This window comes from Baudoinia panamericana (assembly GCF_000338955.1).
Source record: "Baudoinia panamericana UAMH 10762 unplaced genomic scaffold BAUCOscaffold_8, whole genome shotgun sequence".
Classification (NCBI taxonomy): Eukaryota; Fungi; Ascomycota; class Dothideomycetes; order Mycosphaerellales; family Teratosphaeriaceae; genus Baudoinia; species Baudoinia panamericana.
In genome coordinates, this window is record NW_006911264.1 from 890472 (window position 1) to 904959 (window position 14488).

Sequence of the window (14488 nt, forward strand, 5' to 3'; positions counted from 1 at the left end):
GCGTAGAGTCTGGAAGGCGAAGCACTCAAGCCAAGACATGTGGCAACAGTCCATGGCGGCCAGTTGGCAAAGAGGTATTCGGGCAGGCGTGGGCACTGCAGGTAGTGAGATGTAAGACTGCCAATATCTTGCGATCATGCATCATCTACATCGATTATTTTGCGCCGTGAGGCATCGCTGTCCACTCGACACCTTTATTCCCATCGTTGACTTTTCGCTCAGCTGCTCTCAGCCGCAGACTGAACCCATGAACGCCGCACATGACCCTGGTCGGCCGTATTCCAAACTCTATACGTCGTGTCATCGTACCTGTCGTCACCACGCAAACGCCACGAACGCTATCGCTTAAAGAACTGCTTGAGCTTTTCTGAAGTTCCACCAGTACCAGCAGTAGGCTCGACCTGGTGGCTGCGTGCGAAGAGGGCCTGGAACACTGGTCAGCATCATTGTCATTGCAGCAGAGCGCCAGAGAAGCTACTCACGTCTTCGTCCTTCTCGAGTTTGACATCCAGCACGAGCTCCTTAATCAACGCCTCGCCCTTGGCGCCACCTAGACCCCTGTAAGGCATACCTTGCGCTCGCTGCATACTCACAACGACATCACCCATAATCTCGAACTTCTTCCAGTTGATCTTACCATTCTGGTCATCGCCGATGAAGTTGCTGTTACCTTGCTCTGCGGACGCCAGATCCCGCAAATGCAGCGGTATGTACGGGATCCGCTCGCTGTTGCTGTTCTCCCAGGCGAGCCGGTATGCTGCATGTGAGCGCGACGAACTCATCAAGATCTCAAGCTTTAGCCAGTCCTTGCCGACGTCCTGCGGTAATAATTCCCGGGTAGCATTCAAGCGTCCGATGGCAGACGATTTGATGCCTGCAATGATGGCGCCGAGCGAGTTGTAATTGTTGAGCTCGCGCAACTTCCGTGCAATGCGCATGAACTTCTCCAGCATCAACGCTCGGTGCTTTGGCTTGTCTCTTAGGAGGATGTAGTTCGCAACCCATGACGCGATCTGGTTGAAGTGCCCGATCATGCGGTTGACGTTGACGAGATTCTTACATCGCGCCTTCTCTGCCGCCGATACATGTCGGACAAGGTCCCGTGGTCGGATGGCTGAGAACATGACCCAGTCCATGCGCGTCAATTCCTTAGCTATGGCGCCGTCTGGTAGCTCCATCAATGCGTGCCACTCTTCCTTCGTTACAGCCTTACGCGGGAGCGGCTGTAGTAGCTTTGCGGCCTTCTGTGCAGCTTCGACGCTGGCCATGATCTGCGACGAAGTTATCGACGAGCCTGAACCGGATCGAACTGTGTCACCTCCCGTGGTAGCTGTCGTGCTGTTATCGTCGGCCAGAGTTGTACCGCTGAAAGCGCCATCCGGTATCATAGCCGGATCATCTATGAGCGTGCTCGACGTCGAGCCGTTCGACACCGTATAGTCCGTTTCACGATCCTTATCCGAGTATGCCCAGTTGGTGTCATCATCTTCCGTCACCATCGCCATGTGGTTCGTCAACTCATTCGTGGCAACAGCGGAGATTCGTGAGCCCGAGACTTTGGCTATGAACGTTTGCATCCTGCGCTTTGTGCGCGGGTGTGCGAAGTCACCTGGATATTGGCCGATCCATTGTTCCATCCGTTCAAGGTAGCGCAATTGTATGACTGTCTTGATCATGAGAGCGTTGCCATTCCGCTCCAGAGCGTCAAACCGATCTGCGATCGCCTCCAGTAGCCTACCTGGAGCTGCAAACTTTCTATACAGAGCGAGAAAGATGGAAGCGAATCTGCTGTCTACCTTTGACGTAGGTTGCGCAAGGAGTCTGTCAACCAGCTCATCGAAAGTTGCGCCATTCTCGGAGATCGTGGCGACAGACGGTGCGCCACCAAGTGTCTGCTGCGCGACTTCTGCCGAGACTGATGACCGTGCTGACTCGGGCGAGCCTTCGCTTGCCGATTCCTCAACGTAGAATGAGCGCGGTGAATCCTCTTCCGTGATGCCAGAAGGTACCTGCAGGTGGCTGTTCGAGCCGTAGCCAGCTAAACTCGAATCGTGCCGTGAGTGCTTGGCATCCCTGTAGAGGCTGCCGCTATACTCTGAGCTAGCGCGTGCATGGCCGCGACTGGTGGGTGGCCGTGGCGACACCGGCCGAACAGCATTCGACTGCGCTCGTCGGCGGTTCGCAGAAGAGCTGCGTTCATGGTCATCTGTTCCTGGGGTCAGTGATGCGACTTACTTGAAGCTTACGATGCTGCTACTACCTGGGATTCCGAGGACAATCGCTTTCAGTATCATTGAGATCGCGCGCTTGTTACTTTCTTGACTCTCCTCCGACGTTTGCAAGGTGCTGATGCCGCTTATCGATGCACGAGCTTTCCGTTCAATAAACGCTGGATCGAGTTCCCGCTTGCCTGCTGGTGTGTCGCACTTTGACGATACGAGAACGGATGGCAGCTCAGCTCTGTTGATTGCGTCTACCGGCAAACAACGTTAGTCGCTTGCTCGCGCGAATACATCTACGTAGGGTATCTGTGGTTGGACCATGCAGGACACTTACTCAGGATATCGGGGATGTCTCGAAAGCTGTCCCGGTCTTGGACGTCGTACATGGCAATGGCACCATGAATCCTCGGCATCCTTCTGTCTTCGATGGTCTCTGGCCATCCAACTGTATCGTCGTCGTTGTCAACCTCGACTTCATCGATAGGCAGCTCCAGTAATCGCACAAGATACTCGCTCCCGTCAAGTGGGATCTTTCGCTCGACAGCATTAGAGGGCGGTAGAGCAGGGAGGTCCAGCGCTCTTTGTAGGAAGGTAGACTTGCCAACACCGCCCGCGCCGATCACAGCAATATTGATTTCAGTCAATGGTTCTGATACCTGCAAGTATCACACGTACCAAGTTAGCACCTTGTTCGTGCATATGCCAGACCCGGGTTGCGCGAGTGTAGAATTACCTCAGGACTCTGAAAAGGCTGGTACTGTCTCACAGTACCGACAGCACCGGCGACTTCGTCCTCGTCCTGTCCATCTATTAGAGCATTAAGGGTGGCCTGAGCCACCGCATAGTCTCTGTCCTCCGCTTCGGTTGCTTGCTGTGGAGAGTCACCTCCATCTCGAACAGCAGGGTGCGTCTCGACCAAAGGAGCAGAATGTGTTCGCGCCTTCAAGCGCGGCCGCTCAGGAACACTGCTCAGAGACGCACTGCCGTCAGCATTGGGCTGCACGCTTCCACGTCGCGCAGCAGCCGCTCCGTACGCTGTGCCAGTATAACTCTGAGTGCTCTTGGCCTTTTCTCTCCTTTCCGAGTTGCGGTACGCCTCTTGGCTGGAAGGACCAGACTTAGATGAGCGTCGAGAGTCACGGCCGCCTGAACTGGGGTTCGGCATTGCGTGCGCCTTACTCGCCGCTCCTGAATACGCCCACGTTTCGCTTTTGCCGTCTATGCAACACTTGATCAAAGCACTGCTGTGGAACGCAGTCCTCGTGGCGCCCCTGCCACGCACTGCTGCTGCTTCTGCTTCTGCATAAAGCTGTCGTGCGCCATACCCAGTAACCGCCCAGCTAGCCTGTCGTGCCTAGAAACCAACATTCACTCCATTATTGCGGAATCATAACCATCATTTGTGAGACCTGCAAGCTAATCCCGTTCCAAAGCCACCTTATACTTTACTTAGATTGTCAGAAGTGTTGTATGATTGACAGCAGCTAAATGGCCATTGGGATCCTCTGAGCTGGGAAAATCAAGCTGCGCTGCTGCAGTGCAGTCTGCAAGGCCGGAACTTACCTGCATCTTCCTGAGCTTTGGGCGGCGGGAAGCGAATGTCGGCTCGGATGTCTGCCGATGGCTCCGCGAGAGCTACAACCTGGTTCAATTGGTGACATCCCTTCGCGCTCGCGTGCGTTGATGAGATCTGCGATTGGCGAGCAGCACGGCGCATTAGCCGAATGTAGATTGGCTTTCGTAGAAGCTGATAGCAGAAGCACTATGTGGCACATGGTTGATGAAGGTTATGCGGGAGAAGAAGCCAATCCCCAGGCCGTGCCATTTACGTTTGCGGCAGAAGACGCCACCTACTTCACCGTACTCATGTAGGTGCGATACTGGAGCTACCTTCCTATCTGGTCTATGCTGACTCGCAAAAGGGTATCATAGCTCCTAACGGTTGGACAAGGCTAGAAAATAGATCGCACAATGCCGCTGACCACCTTGAATGCCACAAACGTTCCGACTCCCATGGCGCCGACCGCAATGAGGAAAGCCTTCAGATTCCGCCTCTCAACATATGAGTTTGTTCCCTTCTCTTCCACGCACTCTCCAAGCTCCGTTATAGTCGTGTATTCGGGCACGTACTTGAACTCAAACGTACTCTCCTTCCCTTTAAGACCGTACTTCGCATCCACAATTACCTGCCAGAATACCCTCTTCAGCAGATCGATCTTCTTGCGATCCCAGGACGGCACTGCGCGGTTGGTATACGAAAAAGCGCAGACAAAGATACACTGGCCGGCCATAAGCGCCCAATAATACAGGCTTGGTCGCATAAGACCAAGCGCATCAGAAAGAGCGCTGCCGTTCAGCCACCGTGCAGATGCGCTCAAGAAGTCGGCCGAAGCGTACCCTGGTGGCTGACCTTCGAGACACTTTATGACGTTATTTGCCATAATCTTCGACGTCTCAGTGGGATGGATCTCGTAAAGGAGCAGTGCTTCCATTAGTCGGCGAGCTTGGTCTGGACTTTCGAGGTGATCAGTCGGACATCCAATGACGTATGCAATGTATCGCCACAATGCAACATAATCCGCTTTCTCTTGCCGACTCAGGAAGACGCCTTGTCGTGGCAGGCTTAGCCATATGAGTGTTGCGGAGAAAGTGACGATGGTGCCCATGGAGTCGAGATCGTTAATCGGTATGCCCCAAGCCTGGACATCGTAGTAGCCTGATCTCGTCGATGCAAGCTTCAATATACGGTTCCGGACCGCAGCATGCAATAGACGCACTCGGATTGTTGATGCCCAGCCATCGCCACCAGGCTTTATACTTTCGACTGATTTTGTGCACTGCAGAAGATGTTGAGTAGTCTCAAACAGCCTGCCTCTCGCGACTTTGGTCGAAAACCCTCCAGTCCGCGCAAGAGTCTCTACCACTCTTGCGGCTCCCATGCCACCAAGCAGGCTCTGATATGTCAAGCCGGTCAGAACCGCCGTTCCGTAACGATAAAAGACATCCTGTCCTCGCTCAATCTGTTCCCAGTCCACCCAAGACGGGACTGTATTCACTTCGCGCCAAAATCGCTGGAGAAGCTCGTCCGACTCTGCGTGGTCGCGCAATATGACATATACGTCTCGTGACGGTATCTTTGGCGTCGAAGCGTCCTCGGTACTGACCGGTTGACCAGCCTCCTGCGGCGCACTAAAATGACTGTTTCCTCTCGGCAGATCTTTGCGCGGTGGCGGTGATAACTCGTTCAGTCGGTCGAGTACTTGTTCGCCCAGTGTGTCGTATGAGTGCTTGAGCGGCTCGCATTGCTCTGGTGTGAGGTGGTCAGGCGTCAGCTCGAAATGGTAGCCCCAGCATCTGTATAGCGTAAGCAAGACAGGACATTTACTGTAGTCGCCCCGCGTGCGCCTACGTTCGAGTGTTCGGTGTTCGACGGTAGAACGGGTTAGGGATAGCCATTCAGAATCAAGGAAAGCCAACAGAAACCACACCTGCAAGACCGATTACTGAATGAGATGGAAGGAAAATGGACTGTAGCAGAGGCAAGAAGGAGATGACAGATCAGCCTAGGCTTTTGGCCGGTACTCCAGTGTCGATGACGGCATCATAGTCCGAGTGAGACGTCTCAAAGCACGAACATCAGTATTTCCTTTTACAACATCAGAGGTGCCATGCATGTGGCTGCTGAGGCTGACTTTGCGAGAAGAATGAGCCGAGAACGTAAGAAGCATCGTGAGCAGTGCATTGGAATGGCCCCCCGTGTTCGGTGTCTGTTGTTGCATCCTCCGGTGGAGGCCCCACTTTTGCCGCACAGGGCAGCTCCAAACTTCAATGTCGAATTCGCTTTTGCTTCAACACCTCTACCCTCGCTCACTCACCCACGCATCGCAGATCTACAGTGTTCTTCGACTCGTGCTGCCAATCCGTATGAGATCGTAAGCGGCATTCAGGCCGCTGGTGCCTACGTCCTTCTCATGATCTCCCTTCCATTGTTGCTCCACTCGAAGCACCCCTGATCTAGGGCTTTCTGCCTCCTCCGATTGTCCAGCAGTAATCCGCCCCCCGCCACCACTTGGGCGAGATTTTTGACCTTTGCAACCTTGCGCAAATGTGTAATGACTGACTTGACTGCTGGTTCTCGCGGTCCAATCGCGCACAGCCGCCGCTCGAGGCCGCCGTTTCCGGACCATCTCGTATTTTGTGAGTCGGGCTCCCCGACCGCGCAATTGCCTGCGCTCTACTTCTACAGCACTGGCGTGTAGCAGTTCCATGTTAACCGGATATGGCTCTATTGGGGGAAAGGGGACGACTAAGTGCGCCATCGAGGAGACTGGCGGTACCGCATGAAGCTGGTTGAACTCTATCAACCGGGCGTTCAAGGTTGCGAGCGCATCGCTTTGCTGCTCAGCATTCATTGACTTGTTTCTCAAACTCCTCGCTTCCGGCTCAGCAGTCACCGGATCGCTCCCCGGCAGATTCTCGTCCTGCGGCTGCACGACCGCATTGTGCCGCGCAATACTTTCCGCTGCATCGCTAGTAGCGCCGCTGTGCGCCAGGTGTGAATAGAACGGCGTCTTGTACGGCGTGAGACATCCTTGTCCGTTACAAAACAGCTCACTTTGCGGTGCGCTTGAATGTCATTGGTGGTCAGCCTAACCTCTAGACCGTCAGCAACGTCTTGGGAGTTCTGGACCGCAGCATAATAGTCACCAAGGCGTATGCGAAGGGCTGGTACGAGATCTTGGTTTTCAGGCGGTGGTAACGGCACGAAGACGGCCATCCTTGCAGTTCCCGCGTGGTGCGTGTTCCTTTCAACAAGCGGGGTAGACGGTCCAACCTGTTGACAACAGTTCGAACGTGAGGAAGTGAAGGTCAGTGCAGGCAGAGCACGGCTTGTGCCGGACTTATCTGACCAAGCTTTGGTTTGAAATGGGAAGGAACGACTCTCCCATATCACGTCACATAGGAGCATACAATAGCAGTGTTGCGCATTCGATACATATCGTGGAACCAATGCCATCGTGTTTGCGATAGCCCTTCAAGCGTGAACACACGTTGTACTTCATTTATGAGAGCGGGTCAGCCTGTGAGCAGACCAGCGCAGTTCTTTCGAAGTTCGAGGTCGAAATAGACGGCAACGGTGGCACTCCTCCCTAACGGATTGCGGTACCGCAAATGTTGTAGCCCCTCATTAACGGTTGCCCGAAAGGTGGGCACTCGTGATGCCTATTCCGCGCCGCTGTCGATGATTGCTCAAAGTGTGTGTGAGGGAGTGCATTCTGTTGATTCAGGTTGGTTGACGACAGGCTGCGGATGATAAAGGTGTTTATATAGGCTTGAAGCACGTGAGGTGATGGAACTCGTGCTTACCCAACTCGGCTTCGAGCGTTTTACATGCGCTCATGCTCCAGGGATCATCGGTGCACTAGCAGGGGAGGTGGCTTCCGCCAGGTACGTTTAGTGCAGATCCCGCCGCGGATGACTTGCAAAGCCGATCCTGAGCCTGTTCGCTTTTGCAACTCTGTTTCTTGCACAATAATCATCTAGAAGAGCTATATCGAATGTTCCGACAATTTGCGACGACACTTACAACTTCCCACCGGAACCAATCTCTTGCTGACCTGATAGGTCTATATTGCGGTGCTTCATCTGTCTGTCGCATGATGAGGTCGGTAGGCTAAAGCAGGCACAACGACCTGGATGAATGGTTACTCGGCGTATCGAATGAATGAATGAACCGCTTCATCGAGCACAAAGTGGTAGCCTGCCTTGAATGACGGCTGCTATGGACTGGCGACCGGCAGAACGACCGCTCAACCACCATCCACCACCCCCAAATTACCCACCGCCTTTTGCACAGCAGACTGCGCAACCCCCCGTGCAAATACCATTTTCCGATCCGTTCTCAGCGTCAAGAGATCCGTTTCTACCACATGGAAGAAGAGGCAGCCTTGGACCGCCTGGAAGAGCATGGCCTCCAACACCAGGTACGTGGGTTTGTCGTGCTTATCGTTACACAACGTGCAATTTGCGCACGTACTTCCCTGAGAGAGCTCATCAAGCAAGACTTCTGGATACCGGATCGATAGGCAAGCTTGGAGACGACTCTGCTTACCACGCATGCGGAGACACGTCGGTTGTTCTGGCACTTGAGCACCTCCGCATGCGACCTAAGGTCGCCGCAAGGATGCTTCAGCTCGGCGCACGAGTCACCTCCGCATCTCTTATGCTATGCGACAACGACAGATACATATGCGCAGTCCAACCCTTGAATATAATGCAAGGCCTATCTCAGCGGATCATCGACTTGTATTCTGGCGCACAGATTCAGGGACCGGGGCTTTATTAAGCTTTCGCGGGCGCTAGCAACCGTTAGCTCGGACAGCTCTCATGCGATCATCGAGGCGTGAGCTTCACTCGGCTAACCTCTTTTCAGGCTTGGGCAACAGCATTCCGCCTCCCTCCCAGCACGCCTCCCATCTGTCAGCGCTGGGTCCGCCATACCCACCGCCGCCTAATGGGCTAGTCCACATGCCAATGCAGTTCGACCCTACCAGACGCCGCTCCCTTGGCGGCGCGGGCTCGCCGCCGCAAATGGTAGCAGGTAGCTCCTGCCTTGTCGCATTGCATTGACCATAGTATATACTGACGACTTTCACTCAGGTCCACTCGAGCCGCCACCACCACCGCCACCACCGACGTTCTTCTCCTCGCGCAACATGCCCCCGCCATCGTCGCCGCAAATGCCACCGCCTACGGCCCCTGCACACCTTGCGTCTGCCCCGCGCGGACCTCCCATCTCCTCACCCTTTGCGGGCGTCCGCGATTTAGCAGGCTTTGCTTCACATCGCCCACCGCCTAGCATGCCGATAGCTTCGATCCTTGGCGGCGGCGATGAACGTAGGCTCAACAGCTCCCCGAACACTATCGCAGCCGGACCGATTTCGACACGAAAACCGATGCAGCCACTATCGCCAGGAAGAGCACGAGCATCTAGCATGCGTGAAGGCGTTGGTCGAAGAGAGCCGAGTCCTTTGCGAGATGGCGTGTTTGGGGGTTCAAGAGCACAGTCTGCATTCCACGATCGCTCGGATCTGGATGCTCGAAGGGAGGTCTTTACTTCACCACGGTTCCCGAGAGAGTCCCCGCACAGTTTCAGAGCGTTCAGGCCCGAGCAGCAGGAATCAAGGGTACCGTTGAACGGCAACGGTATGATAGGAAGACCGAACAGTCAGCCATTAGAGCTCGCGCCCCCGCGCGACATTGACGAGGCTCTCGCACGTAGGGAGCTTCCAATCGACGGTCGTTATGGCGCTTTCCGTCACTTTGGCGAGCCTGAGCGCATACCGCGCCATGATATGCATGCCTATTCAAACGGCGTGACATCACAGCCACGCGAACACGACGTCTATGGAAGTCCGAACCTTGACCGCGATGGGCGACAAGTACCTGCCAGGTTCCAGCAAGGATCATTCGGCACACCAATGGCGGAGCAGCAGGCAGGCTTGTTTCGACCTGCATATCAGTACGGGCCAGACGCTGCTCGCGAGTCAATCGAGGCAAGGCCGATGCACGAGTTGCGCCGAGATGAACCTCGCTCGTCACCACCGATTGCAGAGCTGCCACCGTACATGAGAGCAAGGAATGGGTTCGTTGAACGCCCTTTGACGCTTGAAGAGCACCAACGTATGGAAGCTTTCCGTGGAGAGCAGCCAAGAAAGGAGAGCGATGGCTCACTGCATCGAGCATTGCTCGGCATCAGTCCAGATCTTAACCGCAAAGGCCGCAACTCGCCCCTGCCACAAGCTGTTCAGGGTGCCCAACCACGGCACATCGGTCCTGGTGGCGACCATCCCGGCATCAAGATGGAGTTCGGTCGCATGTTCTCCGGGCTTGGCAGCGGTGTTGGCAGCGCTACGCCAACAGCCGGACAGTCCATGAACGGCATGACTACGCCTTCTCGTCTCAGCCCAGCGCGACACCTCCAGGACGGCGATCTCGTTCGTACGGCTGTCGCAGGCATTGGAGATGGTAAGGCGAGCTCGAAACCTAAAGGCAGCAAACGGGGTGGGCGCCGTTCTAGAGACAACGAAAAGCTTGACATGGACGGCCGCGCAACACCAGACCTACAGCGCGGCAACAAGCGGTCTAGAACGACCCATCCATCGCATCACCATCACCACCATCTCCACTCACACCACCATCACCATCACCACCACGATCCCGTTGACGGACAGGCCGGTTCTTTCAACATGCTGCGGTTCCCCTCCAACCCCGGTGTAGTCGCTCCGCCCGCGCATCATCATCACCATCACGCGACTCACGCACATCCCGCACACCATCACCATCGTCACACTCCGAAGCCAGCGTCGATACCGCGAAAGCCAAGTGTGACTGTAAGCAATCAGAAGGTGCTCAAAGAGGCCGCCGCCAAACCTCGACACCACCTCGGCTCCTGTGTATACGAAGTTGCGCTCACGCAAATGTCGCCCTCAGAGTTAGCGCGCGATCCGCAGATCAAATTCAGCACTAAGATGCAGACTATACCGCTCTTGGAAGGTAGAGAAAACTGCACCTACACAATCCGTGCGCCTCGCTACTACCTCACGCAATCGCACGATGCCGAAGCAGGGGACGAACCAAGCTTGCTAGCCGCTATCTGCGAGCGCCGTCAGCTATGGGGTACAGACATTTACACCGACGACTCCGATGTCATCGCTGCTGCCATCCACTCCGGTTGGCTCAAGGGCGACTTCGGCGAGCTCAATAACGACCTGCGCGATGTAGATGGCGAGGACTCCGAGGCCGACAACCCCGGCATCAGCGACCATGCCGCGTCCCCATTTGTTCTATCCGCACGACCAACCAAGCCCATAAAGATCCCGCCGGACTGCGACATGCATATCACCGTTCTAATTCTGCCACCATTGGAAACATACGCGAGTACGATGCAGCACCATATCCGCTCACGCGAGTGGGCACAGACGAAGCACGATGGCATGTCCTTCATGATTCACGGCGTAGAGTTCGTCGACGAGAGTGAAGACAATCGTTTCATTGAGCGTGGGATCAAAGCGCGGAAGGAGCGATTGGTGAAGGAAGAACTGCGGCGGCGTGAGGCTGCTACTGGCCTGTTGAACCTTTTCGCTAATGGGCAGAGTGGTTCCGTAACTGTGGGCGCGTGAAGCGAGCAAACTGCGCGGTTACGAATTGCGCGAAGCATACATGGCGTGCGTACGTTGTCCAGAGATACAGCAAACTCTAGCTAGTTGTCAGAATAGATACAAATGTAAGATTGTCAACGACTGAAGTACTCGCGGTTTCACGTGACTTAATAGCCTTCCGGTCAATTATGTAACGATAACGCTGGGTGCGTCGAGCCGACGATTGGATGTTCAGCATCAATATATGAGGTTCCACTTGATGTAGACTATAGATTATTCTGCTGGACGCTTCAGTTACACCTCTAGCGCGTCGCTCACTGCCCCCGGCCCTTCCACCCCTGGTGAGCCGAACACTATCAGCGGGACAGCAATCTCGAACGTCTCAGCTGCCACTGTTTCCCGTGCAATCAACACCGTCCCTCTTTCGTCCGATCCTAGTTCTTCCAAGAGCTGCTCGTCACGAAGTATCCGTTCGCCGCTCTCGGACGGTTGCTGGGGGCTGCGCTGCTGTTGCCGTTGTGCTACGAACTCGATTCTTAGCCGCCACCCCAGACTCACACCCGTCGTTTCGAACGTTGGCGTGGCTGTCAGGGGGACAGTGAGATTGAAGCTGGCCTGTCTTGCAAATAGCGTGTTCTCGTATACGGATGCATGTACTCTGCGTGTGACGCGGTGGATGGAGCTGGGGCTACGAAGTGCAAGGCTCGAATCCACCCGTTCGGCGCTTTCGAGCTCGATACGGACCGCATAAGTGGATATTGATGATGGTGCATTCGCAGCTGATGGTGTCGGGATCGCGAAGTCGATGGTTCCGAGGACGGCTTCGCCAAGTCGGTACGCAGGGCGGAGGATTGTCAGGACGGCGACCGGCTGGCCGGAGCGAGCGATGTTGAAGCGGTTCGCGCTTTGCGCCTCGGGCTGCTTCTGCTTACCTTCGGGTGTGTTGACGTGGTTTGAACGCAGGATGGCCATGTCAATAGCTTCCTTCACGCTTACTGGCGCCTGGTCGGCAGGACTTTGCTGGCGCGATAATGAAGGAGACGCTAAGGGAGACGTTGGCGACAGCAGTGCGCCGTTTGAGTCTTTCCGCTGCGCCAGTAGCCTTTCCGTGTAACGTAGGAAGTCTTCTAAGCCTTGCTTTGGCGTTATGACTTGCTTTTGAGCCTCCTTGTCTGGAAAAGGCGGAAAGTCTGAAGGCGACAGATTCGGGTCCGGTGTAATGCTTGTCGTGCGTGCTGGGTCTTGCAACAGTATATACGGCGACATGAGATCATGACCTAGCGTTTCGCCACGTGTGTTGTAGCTGCCAAGTACCCGAAAAGGTACTTCAACATGCTTGACCGTTTGGCCGTCTGGGCGCTGGACGCCAATGGAAAGATGGTAGTTGACCTTCATTGCGCGACCTCGGTGACTGGGCGGAAGTCCTCGTGGTAATGCGAAGCGGTAGCTGTAGCTTCGACTCTCACCTGGCGCCAGCGTCACGTTGACGAATAGCAAGCTCTGCGGCGTCGAGAGTAATGGCACGCTTTTGGACCCAGCCTCCGCTTTCATTTGCGCCATGGTACTCATCTCATCGCCACCCAGCAGGCCACTTAAGGACTCCCCAATGTTGCCCCAGCTAAATGCACCAAACATTCCTGAACTGCGCTTCGAGCGCTCAATGCCGACCACACCACCTCCACTCTGCACGCCTTTACGTTTGACTTCCTCGAACGGTGCCGCGTTGACCAGGCTCCCATCCAATGTGAAACTACCCACAGTCTGCACCGAAGCCATCATCAGCGTCTCAGGCCGTACATGCTCGCCATAACTACTTTGCCGTAAGCGCGACGCTTGCCGTGAGAGCCCTGGCTTCGGTAGCAGTCTGCCGATCGGGACGTCATGCTGCGGCGCTTCCGAAGTCAGGGTTTCGTCGCTGTGGTTACTCATGCTGTAGAATTCGGCGCTGCTGCGCGGTGTATCGCCAAAGGAAGACTCGGACATCACGCGCGAAATAGGGTTAAGATTGTTCGACACAGCCTGCAAATGTTCCAGGGGTCGTGGTGAGATAGCCCGTTGCTGAGTTGAACGCAAATTCGAAGGGTTCCTCACTGGCTTTGGTCGTTCTGATTGCGGCGACGGGCTCTTAACGCCTGGCAATGTCTTGGCGGGGAACTGAAAGTTTGCGTCGAAGTGACCCTCCGGGACAGTACTTCGGAGTGCTTCTTGCCGACCCAGCTGTGGAGTATTACCTGCAGAGACAGTACCGGGTCGCCTTCTCGAAGGTCTTATGGGCAAAGGTTCGCCCTGTGCACCTTGGAGGGCAGTCGGTGTAGTAGATTCGTACAATGGAGACGGCTGCCTAGGTGTCCCTATACCGAGTCCCAGGGTGGCATTGGCGGGTGAGGGTGGCTGCCGAGGGATAACCTGAAGACTTGCGCTCCGTCCATGGCCTTTGGCAGGTCGAGCACGTGGAACGCTTGGACTAGGCACCTTGGCTCCGGCTGCTACGTCGGTCGCAAGTGACATAATCGATAGCGAGCGTCCATGGCCTCTGACCGCGCTTGCCGGAGTCCTGCTCGGTAATGGTGCGCTACGTTGCCCTCCTCTCCCGGGAGCGCTGACAACATTCAGAGATAGTGTTGGTCGGTGACCCTTACCCCCTGTTACCGCTCTAGGTGGTATCGTAGAAGCTCCTCTTGAGATCGGTGGTCTGCTTTGCGCAATCGATGTGCGTCTACTAGGCAGCGTGGAAGCCGTGTACGAAGGCGCTCTCGAATGCGCCGAGCCATTGGCAAGCGGTGTCCTGACATCCTCCTCTGCCTCGTCTTCAAGGCTTGCTACATTCCGGAAGGTGATGATGCATTCTATCTCTTCGCCTGCATACACTGACGGCGCTCTCCATTGTACGTATGCGCGGATGTTGGACGTGGATGTCGGAGGCATGGTCGTGGCAGGTTCCGCCGCTCAAGTGACACCATCATTGTGCGCCGGCATGCTACCGTAGAGGGAACAACCCAACGCAGCTGGCTACGGCGAGCAGGACAGAATGTGAGATTGCCTTCTTACGTCGAGATGTACAGCTTGAAGAAGCACAATGCAGAGAAAGCATGGTCGATCGCTCGC

At 55.4% G+C, this 14488-nt stretch overlaps 6 protein-coding genes across 6 annotated transcripts; 1 reads left to right on the forward strand and 5 right to left on the reverse strand.

The window, feature by feature from the left end:
* Positions 1-33: 33 nt before the first annotated feature.
* BAUCODRAFT_578020 (uncharacterized protein) lies at positions 34-3387 on the reverse strand (the record flags this gene model as incomplete). Its single annotated transcript, XM_007679661.1, has 5 exons — positions 34-425; positions 483-2190; positions 2236-2473; positions 2557-2878; positions 2956-3387. 5 exons carry the CDS (start codon positions 3385-3387, stop codon positions 339-341), a joined length of 2787 nt encoding a protein of 928 aa, XP_007677851.1. The 3' UTR covers positions 34-338.
* Positions 3388-3492: 105 nt separating this feature from the next.
* On the reverse strand, positions 3493-4085 carry BAUCODRAFT_537758 (uncharacterized protein). The gene is made up of 2 exons (XM_007679662.1): positions 3786-4085; positions 3493-3659 (listed from the first exon to the last, which is right to left on the reverse strand). Exons 1-2 carry the CDS (start codon positions 3995-3997, stop codon positions 3599-3601), a joined length of 273 nt encoding a protein of 90 aa, XP_007677852.1. The 5' UTR covers positions 3998-4085; the 3' UTR covers positions 3493-3598.
* Positions 4086-4147: 62 nt separating this feature from the next.
* BAUCODRAFT_35323 (uncharacterized protein) lies at positions 4148-5293 on the reverse strand. The gene has a single exon (XM_007679265.1). The coding sequence runs from the start codon at positions 5159-5161 to the stop codon at positions 4175-4177; it is 987 nt and encodes a 328-aa protein (XP_007677455.1). The 5' UTR covers positions 5162-5293; the 3' UTR covers positions 4148-4174.
* An 819-nt stretch (positions 5294-6112) lies between these two features.
* Positions 6113-6999, reverse strand: BAUCODRAFT_149336 (uncharacterized protein; the record flags this gene model as incomplete). Its single annotated transcript, XM_007679663.1, has 2 exons — positions 6113-6793; positions 6838-6999. The coding sequence occupies 2 exons, from the start codon at positions 6997-6999 to the stop codon at positions 6113-6115; spliced, it is 843 nt and encodes a 280-aa protein (XP_007677853.1).
* Positions 7000-7717: 718 nt separating this feature from the next.
* BAUCODRAFT_35326 (uncharacterized protein) lies at positions 7718-11538 on the forward strand. The gene is made up of 3 exons (XM_007679266.1): positions 7718-8206; positions 8656-8823; positions 8883-11538. Exons 1-3 carry the CDS (start codon positions 7993-7995, stop codon positions 11402-11404), a joined length of 2904 nt encoding a protein of 967 aa, XP_007677456.1. The 5' UTR covers positions 7718-7992; the 3' UTR covers positions 11405-11538.
* BAUCODRAFT_536846 (uncharacterized protein) lies at positions 11454-14476 on the reverse strand. Its single transcript, XM_007679664.1, has one exon. It carries the CDS (start codon positions 14306-14308, stop codon positions 11678-11680), a length of 2631 nt encoding a protein of 876 aa, XP_007677854.1. The 5' UTR covers positions 14309-14476; the 3' UTR covers positions 11454-11677.
* Positions 14477-14488: the final 12 nt, after the last annotated feature.

Coding starts and splice junctions, on each gene's coding strand:
- BAUCODRAFT_537758 (XM_007679662.1), bottom strand. CDS start 3,997: ATGTGCCACATAGTGCTTCTGCTATCAGCTTCTACGAAAGCCAATCTA. Junction 3,660..3,785: donor CAAAGCTCAGGAAGATGCAG/GTAAGTTCCGGC, acceptor GTAAAGTATAAG/GTGGCTTTGGAACGGGATTA.
- BAUCODRAFT_35323 (XM_007679265.1), bottom strand. CDS start 5,161: ATGGGAGCCGCAAGAGTGGTAGAGACTCTTGCGCGGACTGGAGGGTTT.
- BAUCODRAFT_35326 (XM_007679266.1), top strand. CDS start 7,993: ATGACGGCTGCTATGGACTGGCGACCGGCAGAACGACCGCTCAACCAC. Junction 8,207..8,655: donor AGCATGGCCTCCAACACCAG/GTACGTGGGTTT, acceptor ACCTCTTTTCAG/GCTTGGGCAACAGCATTCCG. Junction 8,824..8,882: donor GCCGCCGCAAATGGTAGCAG/GTAGCTCCTGCC, acceptor ACTTTCACTCAG/GTCCACTCGAGCCGCCACCA.
- BAUCODRAFT_536846 (XM_007679664.1), bottom strand. CDS start 14,308: ATGCCTCCGACATCCACGTCCAACATCCGCGCATACGTACAATGGAGA.